General features: G+C 44.8%; 1 protein-coding gene across 4 annotated transcripts in view; it reads right to left on the reverse strand.

The window, feature by feature from the left end:
* Positions 1–373: 373 nt before the first annotated feature.
* Positions 374–23,239, reverse strand: part of LOC120829213 (paired box protein Pax-7) — a 56,849-nt gene continuing 33,983 nt past the window's right edge. For all 4 annotated transcript variants that reach the window (XM_040193158.2, XM_040193161.2, XM_040193159.2 and 1 more), the window contains exons 8-9: positions 6,359–6,626; positions 374–3,229 (exon numbers count right to left, since the gene is read on the reverse strand). In XM_040193158.2, the coding sequence (XP_040049092.1) occupies positions 3,114–3,229; positions 6,359–6,626 (384 nt within the window). In that variant the 3' untranslated portion in view covers positions 374–3,113. The remainder of the gene's footprint in view (positions 3,230–6,358; positions 6,627–23,239) is intronic.

Raw genomic sequence — 23,239 nt, forward strand, 5'->3', positions numbered from 1 at the left:
TCTTTTCGTGTAAGAATAAAAACTAGAAAGACACCTGTTACCCTGACTCTGTCGCCTGTCTTTGATTGTTGTTTTACTGTCCTGGAGTCTACAATAGGGCCGTAACAGTAGTTACATATGTCACTTTTGTCTTCTGTTAAATCAACTCATGTGTTAATGTGACAAACTAACACAACGTTATGCACCTTACTCAAATTTTGTAAAAAAAACTATTTGGTACTATTTTAACTTGCGCCATATATGTAACCTAAGCACAAATTACCGGTAAATTCTCTACCCTCCTATTAGAGAGATTTCAAACATGCTGAACTGAATACTTTTTCCTCTTCTGTTTTTCTTGAAAGAAAAATGATGCACAACACGGCCGTTGTCCAGTTGTAGACCTTTATTACAGTTAACACATCAAGAGGCTGGGAGTAAGGGCCATTACAAATTTGTACCTAGTCTAATACTTCATACAGGTAGAATAAATTATACTATGGTAATAAACCCACATGCCAGACAAAAAGTAAGCAGAGGATGTACAAAGAGGAAAGCAGGGTTGGGGTGAATGAGCACATCTGTACATTTTATCAATACTGTCCTCCTTGGTTTGCTGTGAATCAAAATATGTGTGTGTGTGTGTGTGTGTGTGTGTGTGTGTGTATATATATATATATATATATATATATATATACACACACAAAAGAAAGAAAATGAAGTAGGGAAACTAAATAAATAGTGTAGATTTTGTTTGTTGTATGGAATGATTTAACCATTCTCTGAATGGTCTCTGTTTTTCGCCATCCCATTAACCTTGGGACCCATTTCCACGGATGACCACAAAACAAGCTCAATGTGGTGGATCTTTGCACTATTGTTGTTTTCCTTTTCTGAGCGCAGTAAATTGGAAGTGATTGTTCCGATTGGTCAGTATAGGTGATAGTGAGGAACATTGATTGTTTGACTAACCTTCTTACTTCATCCTCAAAGGAATTATTTATGCAAGTAGATGTTGTAATATGTTAGAAATTAATATAAAATGTCTTTATGACACGCGGCAAATTTATCTCAAAATACATTTTTAGTATATATTCCAGATTCCTCTGAAAGCAATTGTGATCGCGGCAGAAAAGAATTTTGAGGATTTCAGAGGCGGACCGTTGTCTTGTCTACGGTTCAAAAAACCAAAAGGCAGAATCAGGGCACCCACAACTCTGCCAACAGTGACATGGAATGAACAAGAATCCAATAAAGTGAAAAAATTTGAACAAAGTTGGAGGGAGAAATATCCGCCTGCCATTGAGTCAGGAACTTGTTTGACCTCCAACTACCTCTTCGGGATGTGTTGTTGTTCATATGAGGGAATGAACCTCTGGAATTAGTCCATATCTGTCTGCTACACAGGGGACCCTGAAGACATTTTGTTTCTTTTAAAGCTGCCATTTTGTGCGCTGATATTTAATCTCTGGCATTTTATTCTTCTTAAAGTGAAAACATTAAATTCAGACTTAATTCACATGGTTTCATATCAGTAACCAATATCTTTAGGTTTTAGTCGGTTCCATGCAGCCTTAAAACTTCAGTCAAGCAGAAATTGATCCTTTTTATCCACAGAGCTTGGAGAAAAATCCCTTTTTGGTCTTGCGCAAAGTAAATCATAAAGTGACACGCAATTTGCCCAAGTGTTGGAATCGCAATTGTTGTTGTTGTCAGAGAAAAATGTTTTCTATAGATATCCATTGGAAATGAGACATCTGTTACTCAGTGGATACTTTTTGGGGGGGTAAATCAACAACCCATTTTGGACACTTTTTAGAATCATAATTGTCCAATGCACTAATATCTGTATTCAAAGTTAATTTCCTTCCTCTGTTTATCTGAATACGCCTGAGATCCCTGAAAGGCCCAGTTAACGAAAATGCTGGTCTGCCTGACGTTCAGGTCACATAATGTGGAGATTTTCACCTGAATTCTATACACAGAATTTCATGAGAATAAAAGGGATGCCTGCCTCCACAGATGTATCCAGTTCTCTTTATACATCCAGGCTGGGAGATGTTTGAGTCAGTGGTTAGTAGATAACAGTCCTAACACTTTGAACAGAGCAACCAACTGCAACAGTGTTGACAGACCGCTAATAACTTAATGCAGCAAAAAATTGCTCATGTAGCTCATGTACCTTCTGGTCTGTGAATGATCCATGAATGTTATTCAGTCCTGATGGGCAGGTGTCCCTTTGGATGTTAACTCCACTCATCAGTGTTTTAATGGGTTTGGATGGGTGGATGATGCCTTGTGGTGCTAAAGCACTTTAAGTGGTTAGACGTTGTCAGTTCTCGCTACTCATCTGTGATGCAGTTTTCAGTCAGAATTAGGACACACTTGAATTTGGCCTTGAATTACTGAAACCACACAGTTGTCTGACAACCCAACCAGTTAGTGTTTTATCAAGTGTGCAGACTGAATTTTGAAACAATTGTATTTCATTTTAGGTTAAAAACACAATATTTGAAAACAGACGTGAATTAATTCTTGAAGCCATGAAATTGGAACCAAAAAACGCCAAATATAGTTTTACATACATTATTTTGTTGTTTGCTGACAGACAATATTTTAAATGCCAAGTAAAACACAGTCCAAAATACACAGTCCAAAATACTTTGCTGAGGATTCACGAAGCAACTGACCTCAAACTTTAGAGTTAACGGCAGTGTTAGTGTAAATATGGTTATGTGTATGTTTGTATATTGTTTGAGATCTTCATTGAAAATATATGTTGTACTGTTTATATTACTAGTTTATGGTTATCCAGCTAGTTAGGATTCACCAACGTTGTGTACAAAATGTAGTGCAATAAAAAATAACAAATAAAAAAAAAAAGCATTATAAATGAAATCCTTCTTGTGGATTTGGTTGGTCACATGGGGAATATTTAAAGCTTGGACAGCTGTATCATTCAATCATCAACCACTGGTGAAACACATAAATATAGTATAAAAAACGTATTATTGGCCCAATGCACTGTATAGTCAATCTATGATGAACACACACAGGGTCTCTGTGACATGTGTATGGCTGGTAGTAGGAGGTGCGGGCTGTGCTGGTGATTTTGCATGCATTTCTGGTGAGTACTAGTAGGCCTGGCCAGTTTCGACCTGCAGCAGTCCCAGTACAGCTGAGTGGTCGGCCAGCTTCATCCTTCGCTGACTAGACAGGCTCACGTTCTTCGCCAAGTAATCAACAGCAGCTGAAAAAGATCAGAGACAAAAGTTAATTTCTCCCTCATACAAATCATCATTTGACGGCTGTATTTGAAGTGCCAACAGTCTCCCCACATTTATCCAGGACGTTTTCCAAACCACTGTCTTTTAGGGACACAGTGGTGGCCCTCTTCAGACTGTGTGACGCGCACAACTTGAAAAGCACGACTAAAGGTCAATTTGAATTATTTCATTATTAAAAAATATTTGGAGTCTAAAATACACTATCTATCTCTCCCTATAAATTGTAATTATTGAAGGAAAGAAGTTAACGGGACTGTTGGTGTGAATATGTGTGTGTGTGTGTGTGTGTGTGTGTTTGTATATTGTTCCAAATCTTAATTGAAAATGTTGTTTGAAATGTTCATATGTTAATGTTTATAATAATGCTTCTTCCAGCTGAAAAAAATTTGACATGTAATCTACTTTTCATCTATTTTGTATGAAAAAATAATATAGATAATAGAATCACAGAGTTTTTTTCAAAACTGGCATTAATGCTCAGCATATATTTCTGTCTAAGTGGTGGATGTTGCCCCTCCCTCCTTTAGCCGGCGATAACTTCTCTTTCAAAGGGCAGGAGGGAGAAGTGCTGACAGCAGGTGTGATGTGACATGTTGTGTTTGGGTGCACATGTGTGTATTTTGTGGCTATCAGAAGAAGATAAGCAAGGCATTTCAGTTAGGATGCTAGCGTGCATAGAAAGGAAGCTGTCACTCTGTGCGGAAGGATGAGAGAAAGAAGAGCACCTATGGGTGGGCAGGTCTGTCTGCCAAGATGCCAGTCATCAGTAGAAAGTGTGGGAGCCGCATGGGAGTGTGTGTGTGTGTGTGTGTGTGTGTGTGTGTGTGTGTGTGTGTGTGTGTGTGTGTGTGTGTGTGTGTGTGTGCGTGGTGTGTTTCACAAGGGTTTATCGAGGCCGTATAAAGGCAGCTTTTTTTCTGTCAACCAGCTTTATACCTTAAATCCTTGTTGAGCAGTCACACTCAAGAGTCCTTTGCATCCAAGATTGAGCCTATGATAACACACATGATCGCATGCACAAACAGAGCTCGCACTTCAGCTATTTTGACAGTATATACTTTAATCTGTCAGGTGCTTCCTGCATTAGAACACTAGAGGAGTCAAATGTCTGAAGTTAAATGTTAAATCTGTCGCAGGAGGGAGAATTGGGTGTGAAGGGCCTTAGCCAAACCCCAAACGTCAGAGAGGATCAGCTTTAGAATCAGATATATTCTTAAAGAAGTGTTTTTTTCATATACACTCAGCGGCCTCTTTATTGGATACACCTGTGCAATTGCTTGTTAACACAAATTCAGGCAATGGCAGCAACTCGATGCATTTAGGCATGTAGATGTGGTCAAGACGACTTGCTGATAGTTCAAAGCGAGCATCAGAATGGGGTAGAAAGGGGATTTAAGTGACTTTAAGCATAGCATGGTTTTTGGTGCCAGACAGGCTGGTCTGAAAACGTCATCTACTGGGATTTTCAAACACAAACATCTTTAAGATTTAAAGAGAATGATTCTCTGTAACGGACCAATCAATTGAACGGCAGTTGTGTGGTGAAAATGCCTTCTAGATGTGAGAGGTCAGAGGAGAATGGGCAGACTGGTTCGAAATGATTCCTGGTATGATGAGTCTTGATTTCAGCTGCGACTTTCAGATGATCGGGTCAGAATGAGAGCATGGATCCATCCTGCCTTGTATCAACGGTTCAGGCTGCTGGTGGTGTAATGATGTGGGGGATATTGTCTTGGCATACTTTGGGCCCCTTAGTACCAGTTGAGCATGGTTTAAATGGCACAGCCTTTCTGCTGACCATTTTCTGATGGCTACTTCCGACAGGAAAATGCAGCCAAAGAGTTTCAATGTTATGAAGCTCATATCATCTCAAACTGGTTTCTTGAACATGATCATGAGTTCACTGTACTACAATGGCCTCCAGTCACCACATCTCAATATAATAGAGCACCTTTGGGACGTGCTGCAATGGGAAAGCACTTAATGAAACATTTAACAGCAGTCATACGCTATAGATACTACTATCTAACTATTTGATGAATGACCATCAAAATATAGGGTGTTACAGGTGTTAGATTATAATTTAAATCTTGTGCACAAATTGCACAATTTTTTTTGTACATATTCTACACACTGTACATTTAGTATAGGGCATCCTTACATGCAGTTACTGTACATGTTCATCCATTAATCAATTAATTTTGTTTACAATTTACAGGACCCCTGACTTGTATAGATGTTTTATTTCTCATTATATTGTGGTCATTGGTGTTTTTATATATATATATATATATATATATATAAATTAGCTAATACTTATTCTGCAATTCAACTTGTATGAAACCAGAATACTGCCTTTTGCATTTTATATGCTTGGAAATTAAAATGAAGGGTAACATCACACTATTTGCCTACACTGGCCAACGTTCTCACTTCTAAATGAGATTGCTGCAGTAACCAAAGCTTAAATGGGGAAAGGCAGCTTCATCAGGGGATCACGTCTATTTCCTGAAGATAACTTGTAACCATCTGTTTTTGTAAAGGGAACATTTGCATAATCTCTGAAATTATTCTGGTGTGTAGAGGACGGGGAACAGCTTTGGTCTCAGAAATGCAGGTCATATGACACACACTGTCCCGAAAAGACTCAGACACTATTCTAATATGAATAACGGAAGAGAATACTTTTTGGCACAAACCTTTCAGTCCAATAAAAAAAACAAATTTTTTAATTTTAATTTTTAACCACAATATTTGCAGGGAGTCAGCTAGTCATAAACCAGAAGAAGACCCTAACGTGCGTGCCCTCGAGAGGATTGCCTAGAAAATTGACATCAAACACTGCAATAAATGCTGCTTAGAGCGCAGAGCACACCAGTCAGGACCTGCACTTTGAAATAGATATTTTTATTTTATTTATATTTATTTTGCAACAGCGCATATCGGATGCACTTAATAATAATATAACTTGGAATAAACAGAAACCCACTGTGTGGAAATGAATTCAGTTCATAAATTCCTGGAACATTAAATGGGATGATAGTGCTTTATCAGTTAGAAATGTTGCTGTTATCTGAACTTGCGGAACTCACTCTGGCCATACTGACTGTACTGGTAGCCGGCAGCAGCCACACCTGGATCCAAGCCGTAGCTAGTGGTGCTGTATGTGGGGGGGCAGTAGGACTGGGAGGATGAAAGGCTGTCCACGGTCTTAATGGAGGCCTCAGCTGAACGCTGGCTGCAGCTGGCTGAGATGGCGTTGGATGGAGAGGATTCCAAGGCACTGTGGAGTGGTGAGATGGAAAAGTCGTGTTGTGACTGTGAGGACACACCGCTGGGGTTGCTCAGGATGCTCATCACCTGCAAAGAAAGAGTAGAAGATTGCTGTCAGAAAAGCTTTTTCTGTCTGACACCGGTACCATGGAAGATATTGCTTTGAAAACTAATGGTCAGTTCACCATAAAATCTGTAATGCACAATTTGGAATATTTGGAATGTCGCTGTGTCCTTGTGCAGAAACTTAACCTCCCACAGCTTTGACTAGTGTGTGTGAATGTCAGTTAATGATGGCCAGGTGGCACTGTGTATGGTAGCTTCTGTCATCAGAGAATGGGTGAATGATGACATGTAATGTTAAAGAGCTTGGAGTGTTTGGATGACTAAAAAAGAATAGTCCATTTCACATTTCACATAAATTCAATCAGAGAACTACAGCACTCGTTTTCATAGTTTCTTCAACAAATTATTACAGTCGCAATGTTTTGTAAATGGGGAGCTGAAAATGGGTGTAAATTTTTAGGACATATATATAAAAATATATATAAAAATATGTCGGTTTTTTTGCGTAGTGGGAAAAAATATGTTAGTGGTAATTCCCGGACACCAGCTTTTACTGCTTCTTTAGAGAGGTTACAGCTGATAATGCCCTCCCTACAGACTAAATCTTGTATGAATACATTAAAGCATAAAGACGTTCCCAAACCTTTTCTGTTGAGCCCCCTTTTTGATGGTATAGGAACATTGAAGTACCCACATTTACAGCAAATCTTTTTTTTTGTTTGTTAATGAAAAAAAAATAGTTTGTTTTTTAACCACATAAGGCAAAGATATTTTAAAGTATTTTTAATACTTTAAAATATCTTTGCCTTGTAGAAGCACGGTATATAATAATATAAAGGTAAAATAGGTCAAACAGGCCTTTTCCGTTTATTCCAGCTTATTTTGCTTTTTAAACAGTTACCCTACTTACTTCCCTGTCTGAATCCCTCTAATCGACTGCTTTTTTCATGTAATTGTTCAATTAATGCAGACCCTTGGGCCAATCAGAACCTAGTTTTCACTGTGGCCATGGTAGTGTTTGTAAAAACTGATCACATAATTAAAGCAGTAGATGTGAGTTGGTTGTAGTGCTTTGCAGCTAGTCAACGCCCACATTTCATCCAAACCAGAGGAACTAAAGGGGCTTAACACTTTTCTACCCACTCATCCAGTCAGACAGCACCCTGGGCTCTGTTTAGTTTTCACTGAGGGAGGAGGAGAAGAGAGAGAACACTCTGAGTGATAAATGAAGAAAAAATATATCCTACAAACATTCCATCAGTGGGTATGATTTAAATTCCTCAGCTTTTCTGGCAGCTTTCTTGAGTAGGTCTTGTCTTTTTTTTATTTATTTGCTTTTAAAGCTCCTTGCTTTACGTCTTGCCAAACTGAAGCAGCATCTGTTTTTCAGGCGATTTCTAATTAACATCTACCCCCTGCCCCCACTCTATTCCTCATTATGGGAATGATGTAAATATATTTGCTCATCCTTTTTGATTTGTTGACATGGGAGCGCGCCAGTTGACAGCGTGCCCAGTCAAAGGGCTTAGTACTGCAAATTTTAATAGCAGCTAATATTAGGCACCACACTCATTGACATTCAGGTGCAAAAAGCCGTGTCAACACACTGAACTGGGGGGCTGCAGGAGGAAGGGGTTCATATATTTGGATCCCCTCTCTGCTCAGGCTTATTGAGTTTAATTCAACACCTTTCCCTAATTTGAACATAGGTTGTTAATGGCAGTGTATGTGATAGTGGTGCAGTGTACAGGGGGCACACAGAGGGTGTGTGTGTATGCGTGTGTGTGTGTGGGGGGGGGGGGGGTTAAAGAGCCCCCCACCTTCTTATCTCAGGCCGACAGTTGTCAGGAATCACGAGTAGAGGCCTGAGTTAGCGAGGCAGGCAGGCCTGGGGATATGGATCAAAGAGACAGAGCTGGAGAACCAAAGCAGCTCTGATCCCCCAACACTGAAACCCACTCTGTTCTATCCTTACTCGCCCGCCCGCTTTCTCTCTCCCTCTCCCTTCTCAATCTCTTTCTCTTACCCTGACATCAAATAGCAAGCCAGAGAACTCCACCATTCTAAAGCGGGCTAAATCTTCCTCTCACAACAAACCGGAGAAGAAATTAGAACGCAAGAGGAGAAATGTATTCCTTTACGCATGTGATGTGGTGATGTGTTGGGGTCACTGGGGGAGGTATAGTTTCATCTTCAGTGGCAAGTCACTAAGTTGTTTGACCTGACAAAAACAGATTAGTGGTTCAGCATACTGACTGTCTCACTGAAGAGAAAAAACTCACCAGTTTGAGGGCTCTGACAAAAAATTGACTTATGGGAATTTATCAAAAAGTATGGCTGGAAAAAAAGCTTTATTTTTGCAGGCTTTCTTGGGAGAGACGAGGGGTTGTAACAACTCTGATGGTGAAGCTGCAAAAGGGGTTTCTATTTACACGGCCATCACAGAGATGGAATTTCATACTTTCATTTTGTCTTTCTGTCAATAGAACTTGGAATTGGAAATGAAATGAAAGTCTGCCTTTAATTCTTTGCCATTCAATTTGAGAGGAGGAGGCAGAAATGGCTTGTGTGAATTACATTCCAAATGCAATATAGCTGTTTCAAATTGAATTATTCCCTGTCAGATGTACGGCACATGGTCTTCCTGTAATTTTGAAGTGTGATCTTTGGAAATTCATCCTACATTGTTATCTCATGTAAATGCCTGGGAGCATGATGAAAGGGTCAATGGCAGTAAAACATAATGGAAAAGCCTCAGCTCAGACTCAGAGGCATTCAGAATAGGCTGAGTGCATAACAAAGAATGCAGCAGTATTCACTGAAGATGCATTTCATGTTGGGAGTGGATATCATTTCAATCAATTTACTGGAGCTGTTTTTATTTTAATTTGATTACTTCCAAAGCCTATTCAGAAGTTTGGTGCTCATTCCTAACCCATGAATATGCCTAACATCTGTAAAGGACGATATTCCTATTTTACATTTAGATTTCATTGTTTTAAATAAACCAACAGCAGTAAATAAAGAAATGAAAAAATATAAATAGTTAAGATTTAATATATTCATATAAGGTAGTACACAGTATCAGTTCAATGTAGAGCAGCAACATTTGAGGTTATAAATATTATATTTTGTGTGTGTATTTGTATACCCAGTGTGCCTCCAGTGTGCCTCCAATTCCTCCACGTGTGGTGGGTAAGTGGCAAACTGACTACTTCACGCACTGCTAGGCTGCTTCCATCTCAATAGCTACCCTGTTAAAGAACAGAGTTTAAAATGCATGCTTTCTGAAGTTATTACTCATTCCTTGTAATATTTTGTTTTTAGAATAAAAACAAACGTTTAAATCGCGATTAATGAATTCCAAAATGTGCGATTAATTAGTTAATTTATTTAATCTATTGAAAGCCCTAATATATAAATATACTATTTAAATATATGTATATATCTGTTATATTCAGAGAGTTACTGTGGAGCAAGCATGTCAAAGAATGAAGAGGCTGTAAACAATTGTGAAACTCTTTGGAAGGTAATTCAGAGATTGGAAAACACCCTCTTAGGTTCTCATTCATCCATCCCCATACAACCGTACAGTAATGTCACGGAGTCCTACCAGGTTCGGTGCTTTGACCAATTTTATTTACCTGTATATGCTTCCTGTAGGTGATGTTATCAAAAAACACTGCATAAACCATTGTTTGCAGTCAATACTCAATTGTATCTGTCAATGAAGCCAGACGAGAAAAGCCAGCTTGTTGATTGTCTTCAAGATTGTCTTGGGGACATCAAAACCTTGATGACCATCAACTTTCTGATGTTATTTTGATAGGCCCAGAGTACCTTTGAAGTCTGGTGATATAGTTTCTCTGGAAGGAATTGCTCTAGTATCCAGTATCAGTAGTAGTAGTAGTAGTAGTAGTTATCTTCCACCACAATGTGTCCTTTAACTCTCAGATAAAGCAGACTTCAAGGCAGTGGTGGCTGGTCCATAGAGAGCAATGGGGCGTGGCCCTACCATGGGCGACGGAAAAAAAAAAGAAACTTCACTAGACATAAAAGAACATACATTTTTGTTGTTTATTATATCAAAAATACATTTTTGTGAGTCCTGGTCGAAGAGGTAACGACCAGGACTCACCTCTGCCCCTAACAGGATGAAGGAGCCGTTGACACAATGGGGTAGACTGGAGTCACTAACCCAGCGCAGGAGAATTATTTCAGTTGGAAGTTGACCTAAGGAGCCATTATTTAGACCTCGTTATTAAATGGACCCTTTTTGTTTTACAATTACTGCCTCTGAGCCTCTTGTTTTATAACTGAATCAGGCCTTCCCCGGGTTGCTACATTTACTGGAAAATGCGGGCACGGCGGTCTGTCCCTAAAAATTCAGGATAAAATAGGTACACAGAGAGAGACACAGAGCGCAATGGAGAATGCACTAGCACAGCTCATCCAAACCGAAACCTAGCAGGCCCAGAGCCTTCGAGCGTTATAGGACGCAATAATTACTCTGGGCCAGCATCTGGTAAAGCCAGAGAGGCCTACAGAACCCAGTGAAGTGCTCACCAAGCAGACTGGTGAGGATGACCAATGAGGCCTATGTAGAGGTTTTCAAGAGGACTGCAGAGAGGGAATGTTGGCCTAAAGCGGAGTGGGCAGGTATACTAGCCTAACTTTTTAATTGGCGAAGCTGCAGTTTTAGCTCATTATGGTCACAACCTGCAGACAAGGCCCAAACAGTTCCACTCCTGGACTTATGACGCCACACACACACACAATTCACGCACAGTTGGTTAACCTCAGAGGAGGGACCTCCAGCCCCGGACATGGACCGGTGTATCAGAGTACAACCACGAGATGCCAAACGACACACCTCTCAAAGCTTCCCAGAGGCCGTGGATGATCTGGTGACGCTGTTGGAGAATCACCAGGTCACAGTAGAGTCAATGCAGAGCAGCAGGCAAGAACCTTTACAACCCAGCCAATCTGACCCCAGGAGAGACAGGCTGAGGAAGGGTAATATGGGGACACTGCCCCAAAGTCAGAGGCCCGTGGGGGGCGGGCAGCCCAGACCGAACCGGTGGAAATGCTTTGCCTGTGGCTGTGAGGGCCATCTAGCGTGGAATTGTCCGGGGGAGGACGTACTGATGCCTACGGCCGGCTGGGACCCAGGATGCAGAAGCCCTACACTCCGGCAGTGCTGTCACCTTCCTACGGCCAGGACTGGCCCCAGGGGATCCCCTATCCCAGTCTCCTGTGTCATGGTGATAGGTAAACTCTTTAGATCTCCTGTCCCTTGTGGGCATAGGTAAACTCTTGGGCTGAAAGTGAGTCCCACTCCCTTCCCTCAAAAAGGTATGACTTATTTATATTTCACAAAACTACAGAATATAATGGAATATGTTTTGCATTTTGCAAATTAAATAACTGGTTACAGTAATGTCAAAAGCTGCCAATGATTATACATTCAGTAAAGCTGCTAAAACAACCAGATATCCTTGCCGTTGGTGCTAAGTCCTGCAGCAGGAAATATTGTCCCAGTCAGCTTCAGGAGGAAGAGCAAATCGGCAAGAGTATCCCACGACTCATATTAAGGTCCAGACCACTTGGGGCACTTTTGAGGTTGTGGAGGGTTTGGTGGAAAATCTGCCGGTGCCAGTTCTGATTGACTGGACTGCCCAATATTTTGGCATTTGTGGGCTTACAGGACTGCTGGCTACCGGAGAAACCGCCCAACCAAGAAACCTTGTAGGGACCAGAAAGTCATGGTGTACATGCTTGTGCAGCTCTGTCTACCCCAACCACATCATCTGGAGAAGAGACAGAGGAGGAGGCCCTGGCCCCAAGGAAGGCCCCAGCGCAGGCCCGGTGAGGGGGGATCCGCAACCAAACGAGGTGTCGTCGAACGAGGTCTTTTCGGAGTTCCCACTGGAGGAAGAGGAAACTTCAACCAGGCCAGGACTGCCCAGTTGGAGGACCCTAACCTGGAACAAGCCCGACAGAACCTGGCTGTGGTCGGGGGAACCGGTGGAAGGGGATGTTGACACTTTTCCACATTTTGTGGGTGGATAAGCTGGCAGAACTTGTTGTGGAACAGTTGCTAGTCCCCAAACGCTATATTCCAAAAGTGTTGTACCTAGCCCACTCACGCATGTTGGGAGCTCATCTAGGGGTAGAGAAGACCTACAACCAAATCCTGGAGCGCTTCTACTGTCGGGGGCTGAAGAAGGTGGTTCAGGATTATTGTGAAATCTTCCTGGAGTACCAGAAGAAGGTAATTGTTGTGTATTGATCGTAAGTTTGTCCCTACGGGGCATCCATATAAAAGAGGGAACCGGCACTGGATGCGGGGTATTTTGTTTGTGTCACGCAACGTCCATTAAAGACACACGCATTACTTTTCTACCGAGTCTCCTGTCCGATCCTTTTGTCGTGTTTGTCGAGCCCGCGACACAACAAAACTGGCGACGAGAATGGGATGTTCTCACGCGTATTATTCTCGGTGAAAAGTCTGAGTTTAAAAAAAAAAAATTTTTGTTGCGCGGCACGAATACGCGGAGAGGAGGCGGTGAGTTAAGCAAACCGGCGTTAGCTTCCAACGGCACGTCGGCGGGACTGGAAGAGTTCGCCGGGGGGGGGGGAAAAAAAAAAAAAGCGGAATCTCCGAGGGTTGAACGACAAAGGGAAGTGAGTAAAGTGATGCAATGGCGGCTCCGATTGGAAACATGGGACCATTTGATGAATCGGTGGAACAATGGAGTTCGTACACGGAACGTTTTGAGTACTTTGTGTTAGCTAATAGCATCAAGTCGGAGGTGATGGTGCCAACGTTTTTGACTGTCATGGGGGGAAAGACGTTTAATCTACTGCGCAGCCTAGTAACGCCTGAGAAGCCCGGTGACAGAAGCTATGAGGAAATAGTGGGAACTTTGAAAGCACATTATTCTCCCAAACCTCTGATCATTGCTGAGAGGTTCCGATTCCACAAGAGGAATCAAGAGGAGGGGGAGTCAATCTCCCAGTTTGTGGCTGTGCTGAAACAGTTATCTGAGCACTGTGAGTTTGGACATTCTCTAAATGACACTATACGTGATAGGCTGGTGTGCGGCATGCGCAGTGGGACAATACAGAAACGCCTTTTGACGGAGGCTAACTTAACATTGCAGAAAGCCTTAGAAGTGAGTCTGTCAATGGAAATGGCAAACAAAGATGCACAGCAGCTAAGTACATTAACCCTAGTGCATAAGGTGTCTACCAATGTCAGAAGCAAAACTGTTGGTGGAAAGCCATGCTATCGCTGTGGGAGAACAGGTCACCACCCAGAGGAGTGTTGGTGCAAAGACTTGGACTGTAGAAGTTGTGGCAAAAAGGGTCACATTGAGCCTGTATGTAAAAACAAAGAGGGGCCGTCATCCAAAAATACTGAACAGAGGAAAAGTGACTTCAAGAAGTACAAAAATAAAGTGCACAAATTGGAGCGCACAGAGGAAGAACAAAGTGATACCCCATCGGAAGGGGAAGAGTCTTTGCATGTTTTGTCTCTTTCAGATGATGGACAGGGATACTGGGTTACACCGCTGCTGGATGGAAAAGCAGTACGGATGCAAGTGGACACGGGAGCAGCGGTATCGTTGGTGTCTGAGGTTGTATACCGGAAGAAACTACATCACCTCAAACCACAGCCAGCAAAGATCACGCTGAAAACGTACACCGGTGAGGCTGTACCGGTGAGCGGAATCGTGACTGTAACAGTGAAGCTCAACAAACAGAAGGTAAAGCTACCACTCTACATTGTGAAGGGCAGTCAGCCAGCTTTGCTAGGACGCACATGGCTGGAAAAGATCAAACTAAACTGGCAGGAAATTAATATGGTTGCAAAGGTTGGGGACATAAACCTGCAAGGAATATTGAGAAAACATGCGGCAGTTTTCAAGGACGAACTTGGAAGGATGAAGGACATAACAGTTAAATTGACAGTGAAACCAAACAGCAAGCCCAAATGCTTCAAAGCCAGGTCTGTCCCATATGCCATAAAGCCAAAGGTGGAAGCGGAACTAGACAAACTAGTCAAGAGTGGGGTATTGGACTTGGTACGCGTTAGTGAATGGGCTACACCCGTTGTTCCAGTCATGAAGAAGGATGGATCTATCAGACTGTGTGGCGATTTCAAAGTCACTGTTAATTCTGTCTTAACTGCTGAACACTATCCGTTACCCCTCATCGACGATCTGTTTGCTGGTTTAGCTGGAGGACAGAAATTCAGTAAGATAGACTTACGTTAGGCCTACCTACAAATGCAGGTTGATGAGGAGTCACAAGAACTGTTGACCATAGTGACTCACAAGGGACTGTTCAGGTACCGGAGGCTTCCCTTTGGGATCACCTCAGCCCCGGCCTTATTCCAGAGAGCTATGGACCAGATACTGAGTGGGCTCACGGGGGTCCAGTGTTACCTCGATGATCTACTCATAACCGGTAAAGACGAACAGGAGCACCTGAGAAACCTGGACGCGGCACTACAGAGACTGGAGGAGTACGGACTGCGGGTCCGGACGGACAAATGTGAGTTTTTCCAGTCTTCAGTTGAGTACTTGGGCCACATTATCGACGGTGCTGGGCTGCACAAGGCGCCATCCAAGGTGAAAGCTGTCGAGGAAGCTCCGTCGCCACAAAATGTGAGTCAGCTGCGATCATTCTTGGGATTACTGACATACTATGCAAAGTTTGTACCGAATTTATCGAACCTGCTAAAACCACTGCATGAGCTTTTGAACAAAACCACACAGTGGAAGTGGTCGGACAGATGTGAGGAAGCTTTTAGGGAAGCTAAAAGAGCTTTGGTCCATTCAGAAGCCTTCACCCACTTCAATCCTGCCTGGCCATTACAGTTGGCCTGTGACGCATCACCTTATGGTGTGGGGGCGGTGATCTCACACATAATGCCATCAGGTGAAGAAAAGGCTATTGCTTTTGCATCACGGACCTTAAGCAAAGCAGAGCGCAATTATGCACAGATCGAGCGTGAAGCACTTGCGATAATATTCGGAGTAAAGACATTCCATCAGTTTCTGTTCGGACAGCGATTCATGTTACTCACAGACCATAGGCCACTCACTTCCATTTTTGGTCCTCACACTGGAATACCATCGCTCGCTGCCAGCCGAATGCAGCGATGGGCCTTGTTGTTGTCCGCCCACCAGTACGACATCAAATACAGAAAAGCTGATCAGCACTGTAATGCAGACGGCCTCTCAAGGCTTCCTTTACCTGTCACACACAGGGAGCACTCCCAGGCCAAAATCTTTTACTTTAAGGAAGTGAGCAACGCCCCAGTTACCTCAGCCCACGTGAAGAAGTTCACCCGCACGGACCCGGTGATGGCTGAGGTCATGGACATTGTCACTTGTGGGAGAAGCGGAGAGATGTCGGTCAGTCTAAAGCCTTACCTGGGGAGGAGGAACGAGCTCACGGTCCAGGCTGGATGTTTGTTATGGGGGTATAGAGTCATCATTCCGCCGCCACTTAGAAAGCAGGTGCTTGAGGAACTCCATTCAGGGCACTGTGGCATGGTGCGAATGAAAGAGATAGCGCGCAGCTATTTTTGGTGGCCAGGCTTAGACGCAGCTATTGAAGACAAAGCAAAATCCTGTACCGCATGTCAAAGGATGAGAAACATGCCACAGCTAGCGCCACTACACCCGTGGGACTTCCCAGAGGAACCATGGCAGAGAGTCCACATAGACTTTGCAGGTCCATTGGAGGATCGTATGTTCTTAGTTGTCGTGGACGCACACAGCAAATGGCCAGAGGTCGCCATAATGAAGAGCACTTCATCAGAGAGAACCATCGAAGAGCTACGGTCAATCTTCAGTCGTTTTGGATTGCCCACTCAACTCGTTAGTGATAACGGGCCGCAACTGGTGTCTGAAGAGTTCCAGTCATTCATGGAAGCAAACGGAATCCAACACATCAAGTCAGCGCCGTACCACCCTGCCACAAACGGCCTAGCGGAAAGATTTGTGCAGACGATGAAGCAGGCTCTAAAATCATCGCAGGGAAACGGATCGCTTAACAGGCGCCTAAACACCTTTCTGTTGACATACCGAAACACCCCGCATGCTACAACCAAGGTGGCCCCCGCGTCAGCCATGATGAAAAGACAGCTTCGCACACGACTCGACCTTCTGAGACCTCCAAAGGTTAAGCAGGCCGTACAGACACAACAAAGAGCGCAGGTGGAGAGGCGGAACAAAGTAAAGGACCGAAGCTTCAGAGCTGGAGAGAGAGTTCTTGTTCGGAACTACCGTAACGGTCCAAAGTGGGTACAAGCAACTGTGGTCGCTCAAACAGGTCCAGTGTCCTACACAGTCCAAACACCAGAGAACATCATCTGGAGGAGACATGTAGATCAACTGTTGTCAGGCACCAACCTCAGTGATGACTCAGGTCAAATGACAAACCCAGAACAGCTACTGGAAGCCTTCCAGGGGTTTCAGCCATCATCTGAGCATCCACTGCCGCAACACAAAGACAGGGAAAGTGTTCCCTCCTCACCTGAACCAGGGGGTGTGCCGACTCAAGGTGCTGACGCACCGCCGCAGGGACTTACACCATCACCACTCAGACCCAGTGACAGTGGAATAGTAGACTTACCCGTACTTCGTCGGTACCCCACAAGAGAGCGACGACCCCCGGACAGATTGAACATGTAGCGACGAGACTAACCTCCAACATTGGGGCAGAATACCCCCCAGGGTCAAGTCTGGGAATGGAGGTAGTCTACCCTCTTTCCCTAGTTCAGGGGAAGGTTATTTTTGGGTATCTGTTAAAGGTAATTGGGTACGATTGTTAAAGCAGAGGGGCTGTGATGATACTAAGAAGAGATTGTTTACGTCTGCATGGTTGGGGAAGTTAAAAGTAAAGGGGGAGGGATGTTGTGTATTGATCGTAAGTTTGTCCCTACGGGGCATCCATATAAAAGAGGGAACCGGCACTGGATGCGGGGTATTTTGTTTGTGTCACGCAACGTCCATTAAAGACACACGCATTACTTTTCTACCGAGTCTCCTGTCCGATCCTTTTGTCGTGTTTGTCGAGCCCGCGACACAACAGTAATCTACCAGAATCCCTTAATACCGCTATCAGTAATTAACATCCCCTTCCAGTCCCGTTACGCACTGCGTGCTTAGGCAGTGGCAAGGGAATTATTCCTTCTCTTTAGTAGAGTTGGTATTGCAAAGGAAGTCCTAACTGACCAGGAAACCTGTTTCAAGTGTCGGGTGATGAAGGAGATGTGCAAGCTGCTGAAGGTGAGCCAAATAAGAACCTCGGTCTACCACACACAGACGGCCGGCAGAGTAGAGTAGAGCGCGTTCACATGTTACACAGCACCTGGATCTGTGTCACCTCCTGAGAATTCAAATGGACGAAGGTTGATCAGCTGTTTTGGCTAACCCGCATGTCGATCTGTCATTGGGCAAGACCCAACATTGCTCCTGTAGCTGTGACTACAGTGTGTGAATGTTAGTTACTGATGGGCAGGTGGCACTGTGTATGGTAGCTCCTGTCATCACGGTATGAATGGGTGTGAATGGGTCATGTAGTGTTAAAGCGCTTTGAGTGGTCAGGACTAGAAAAGCGCAGTACAGTCCGTTTACCATTTAACTTTGCCGGTGAAACTATATAGGTAAAACAGCTGGACTCAGCGCACCGCGCGAATGACGTGGCTGTGTTAAAGTTAACATCACTACCCCGCTGGGCACAGGACACAACCAGGACGTGGATGAAAACATGCACATTTTATCAAAATAATTCATTGTCTTTCCTCAACACACTGATTGGGTGTTTCACCAACAAACTAGGTTTATAAGTGCATCTTTATATATGTGCACCTTTTTTGCATTGAATCATACTCTGATGTTTACTCAAACTGATCCACCAGCCGCCACTGCTTCAAGGACTTCCGTTTTTTTATAAGATAGTAATATATCGAAAATCAGGCACAAAAATGATTCATGCGCTTGTGTCTTCTAGACTAGATTACTGTAAGTCTCTTAAGCCTCTCCAATTGATTCTGAATGCTGCAGCATGCGTTTTAAAAGGAATCATATTACTCCTATATTCACTTCTCTGTACTGGTTTCCTGTTAAAACAGGAATAGAATTTAAGGTACTTCTCACCTACAAGGCACTAGAGACACTCTCTCCCCTTCTATAATAATTCACTCTCATTGATGCACATCACTCGTTCAGCTTCTTTCCCAGAGTTTTTGTTCTTTCTTTCCTTGAAGGTTTCCATAGATCATGTTATATCTGGTCCTGCTGGCAACTGCTGCTGCCACCACTATCACTATTCACATTAATCACAGAACTATTACAGTCATCATAAACCAACATTACAGATTTTGCTTTTTTCCTGAAGCCTTTGTGCTTTCCCTCCTCACAGGTTTCTGGGGATAGTGGTTATAACTGATGGTAGTTGTCCCTTCAGGGGTCCTATCTTACACATGGCCTCGATATTTAAATCATTCTGTAGAATGAATTGAACATATTGTACATCTTTTACATTATTTATTCTGTACACATGACGCCCACTACATCCTGTCCATCCCGGAAAGGGATCCCTCCTGTGCCGATTTGAGGGTGTCGCGACAGAGGATGGCGCATGTGTACAGACTGTAAAGCCCTATGAGGCAAATTAGCAATTTGTAATTTTGGGCTATACAAAATGAAATCAATTGAATCGATTGAATGTCAGCAATCTATCATGAAAGGTGCAGGCCAGACCATCAGGAGAAATTTGGATCTGCTCTTCCTCCTGAAGCTGACTGGGACAATATTTCTTGCTGCAGGGCTTAGCACCAACGGCAAGAATATCTTGTCACACTTGTTGTGGGACATCTGGTTGTTTTAGCAGCTTTACTGAATGTACAATCATTGGCAGCTTTTGACATTACTGTAACCAGTTATTTAATTTGCAAACTGCAAAACATATTTCATCATATCCTGTAGTTTTGTGAAATATAGATAAGTCATACCTTTTTGAGGGAAGGGAGTGGGACTCACTTTCAGCCCAAGAGTTTACCTATGCCCACAAGGGACAGGAGATCTAAAGCAATTTTAATGTCTGAAAAACAAAAGCTTAATAATTTCCTAAACATGTCTGCTGTCTATAACCTCACTGTCCTGTTCTATATGTTGTCAAGCTTAAATCCTAAAAGTGAAAATGTGTATGTTGTATATCCAAACTATTACTCATAATAGCTTGGATATGGTTCCTAAACTACTACCAATCCTCCTTCGTACCTTTCCACCACTGCAAGAATGTACTGGATAAAATCAGTAAACTGAACTATTGAATACAAATGGTAATGGACTGCCGTACATGACAGAAAACAAAAAATATATTCAGCCACCAAGGTATATTTTATGTGAAAATTTAAAGAAAATTTGGGGGATCTTGTTCACCACCGATCTAAATGGTGGCTCATTCTTTGTTACAAACCAAATGCCAAACACAAACGAATGAACTACACAATATGGTACTTGCATATCAGAGTAGCCTGCAGCAACAGCAACATCTGTCACGGTGTGGTTTCACTTCCTGTTGTATTTTGTAGTTTTCTGCCACTCGTGTCCCCGGGTAACTTCACTTCCTGCCTTGTCCCGTCATCCCCTGTGATCGTCTAATAGTTTCCACCTGTGTCCAATCACCTGCACCTCCCTTGTATATTTAAGCCGTGTGTCTCCTGGGTCACTTGTCGCGTCATTGTCTTTTGTCACACATGTTGCCTGCTGCTTTTCCTCCCGGTTCCTGTGTTTTTGACCATTGACTATTAAAGTCCTTTGTGTTCCTTTTGAACTCTGAGTCCTGCCTCCCACCCGCAACCCTGACAGAATGACGCGACCTAGAAAGGACTCAGCAGAGTTTTTTCCCCTGGACGAGTTCAGGGGAACCCGTCTGGCAATGGGCGGTCCACGGAGTCTCCAGCGGGCTGCTGGTAATGGGGGAACGGTCCTCCCGGGGGTTCCAGCTGGGTACTTGTACTACTCCGTCTCCCCATCTGGAGCCCTCAGTAGGCATCTGGGTCACCATCCGCCGCCTACCACATGGTCCCCAGAGGAGGAGGCCATTTCGTGGTCGTCCGGCGGCGATTCTCATTGGGAGCGGGTAATGGACCTTGCGGTCCGACTCCAGGCCACCTATGCTCCCCACGCTCGGCCGCAGCGCACTATGTCCAGCGCTGGGCCGCAGCGACGTCCCGACCCCGCTCGGTCGCAGCGCAAGATGTCCCGCGCTGGGCCGCAGCAGATTCCCGTCCCGGCCTCCCGACCCAAGCCCATGACCCCCGATCCGACGCCCCGATCCATGCCCCCGACCCCCGAGCCAATGCCCCGATCCATGCCCCCGGTACCAGTGCCCCGATCCATGCCCCCGGTACCAGTGCCCCGATCCATGCCCCCGACTCGACCAGTGCCGGCCCCACGTTCCATGACCCCGACTCGGCCAGTCCCCGCTCCGAGACTCAGACTCCCTCCCTCCCATCCCATGGTCCTCTCCCACCCTCCCGTTGGTGATTTGGGGGCCGTCTGGGATCCGGCCCTTGAGGGGGGGGCTGTGGGGTGAGTTATGGGGGGGGCTGAGCCGCCGCCGACTGCGGAGGTGTTCCGTGTCCCCGAGCTGGAGCCGACAACGGAGGTGTTCCGTGTCCCCGAGCTGGAGCCGACAACGGAGGTGTTCCGTGTCCCCGAGCTGGAGCCGACTACGGAGGTGTTCCGTGTCCCCGAGCTGGAGCCGACTACGGAGGTGTTCCGTGTCCCCGAGCTGGAGCCGACTACGGAGGTGTTCCGTGTCCCCGAGCTGGAGCCGACTACGGAGGTGTTCCGTGTCCCCGAGCTGGAGCCGACTACGGAGGTGTTCCGTGTCCCCGAGCTGGAGCCGACTACGGAGGTGTTCCGTGTCCCCGAGCTGGAGCCGACTACGGAGGTGTTCCGTGTCCCCGAGCTGGAGCCGACTACGGAGGTGTTCCGTGTCCCCGAGCTGGAGCCGACTACGGAGGTGTTCCGTGTCCCCGAGCTGGAGCCGACTACGGAGGTGTTCCGTGTCCCCGAGCCGACGGCGACAACCGCGGAGGTGTTCCGTGTCCCCGAGCCGACGGCGACAACCGCGGAGGTGTTCCGTGTCCCCGAGCCGCCGCCGACAACCGCGGAGGTGTTCCGTGTCCCCGAGCTGCCGCCGCCGACAACCGCGGAGGTGTTCAGTGTCCCCGAGCTGCCGCCGCCGACCCCGGAGGTTTCCCGTGTCTCCGAGCCTGCCATTCTAGAGACGTTCCGTGCCCTGCAGTCGCCGCTCCGGAGCCGGCTTGGTGACCGCCCGCCGGGCCGACCCCCAGAGGCTCCCCGCTCGTCTGGCCACCTGCCGGGCCGCCCGCCAGAGTTTCCCGGGTGGTCCGACCAACGTCTCTGGTTTCCCTGCCCCCCCACCCCTTGTTTTGCTCTAGTGTGAGCCGCCTGGAAGTCGGTCCTTGAGGGGGGGGTACTGTCACGGTGTGGTTTCACTTCCTGTTGTATTTTGTAGTTTTCTGCCACTCGTGTCCCCGGGTAACTTCACTTCCTGCCTTGTCCCGTCATCCCCTGTGATCGTCTAATAGTTTCCACCTGTGTCCAATCACCTGCACCTCCCTTGTATATTTAAGCCGTGTGTCTCCTGGGTCACTTGTCGCGTCATTGTCTTGTCACACATGTTGCCTGCTGCTTTTCCTCCCGGTTCCTGTGTTTTTGACTATTAAAGTCCTTTGTGTTCCTTTTGAACTCTGCGTCTGAGTCCTGCCTCCCACCCGCAACCCTGACAACATCTGTGAATTTCCCACTGTAGAGTGGAAAAGCTTTTCTCACCAAATGAACATTTGGCTAGGATCCTTTAAAAGCCATGGAGTCAAACAATACCAATTAATGGCACACCGCAGTTGATAGCACAGACTTGGGAATTGGAGTTAAAACTAAATGGTCATGTACTTTGTTGCTGTAATCCTTTAAATATATCCACTGTGGGACTAAAATATGTCTTATCTTATTAATTACCTCGGAGGGGAGTGACAAGTTAAAGTAAAGTGTGTAAAATTGACTGACAGCTAATAATGAGGTGGCCAATTGCAACTAACTGAATATCCCTATGCTCACCACTCCCTTTCTAAGCCTTTTCATTATAACTACGGTGGCCATCAGGTTATGTAAAAATGTGAAAGACTTTCAAAGTCAATGTTGGATCTGTCCGTTCTGAACTACAACATAAACATGGAGTTGCTCGCAATGTTGATATGAAGGACTCATTCTTGTGGCCTGTGTTTTGAACAAAGTCTCCGTGATGTCTTACCACAGCCATAGCTGGCAGTAGCTCAAGAGAGGATACCAATTGGTCAGCGCGTGCGTGGGCTCACCAGACCCAAATGCCTTGTATCTTGATAAGAAGGTTTTTGGATTCAGATGCGTTCCTTCCATTCTCACATCTCAGGATCTTGTGACAAGGTTATAACCAGCCTTTTGGTTGAGCATTAACTACATTAACTATTAACCATTAATCATTCATATTTTTTTAATTGCTAAAAATGAGTGCTTTATGTGGAGGCTAGCGACCTT

This window comes from Gasterosteus aculeatus, chromosome 2 (assembly GCF_964276395.1).
Source record: "Gasterosteus aculeatus chromosome 2, fGasAcu3.hap1.1, whole genome shotgun sequence".
Classification (NCBI taxonomy): Eukaryota; Metazoa; Chordata; class Actinopteri; order Perciformes; family Gasterosteidae; genus Gasterosteus; species Gasterosteus aculeatus.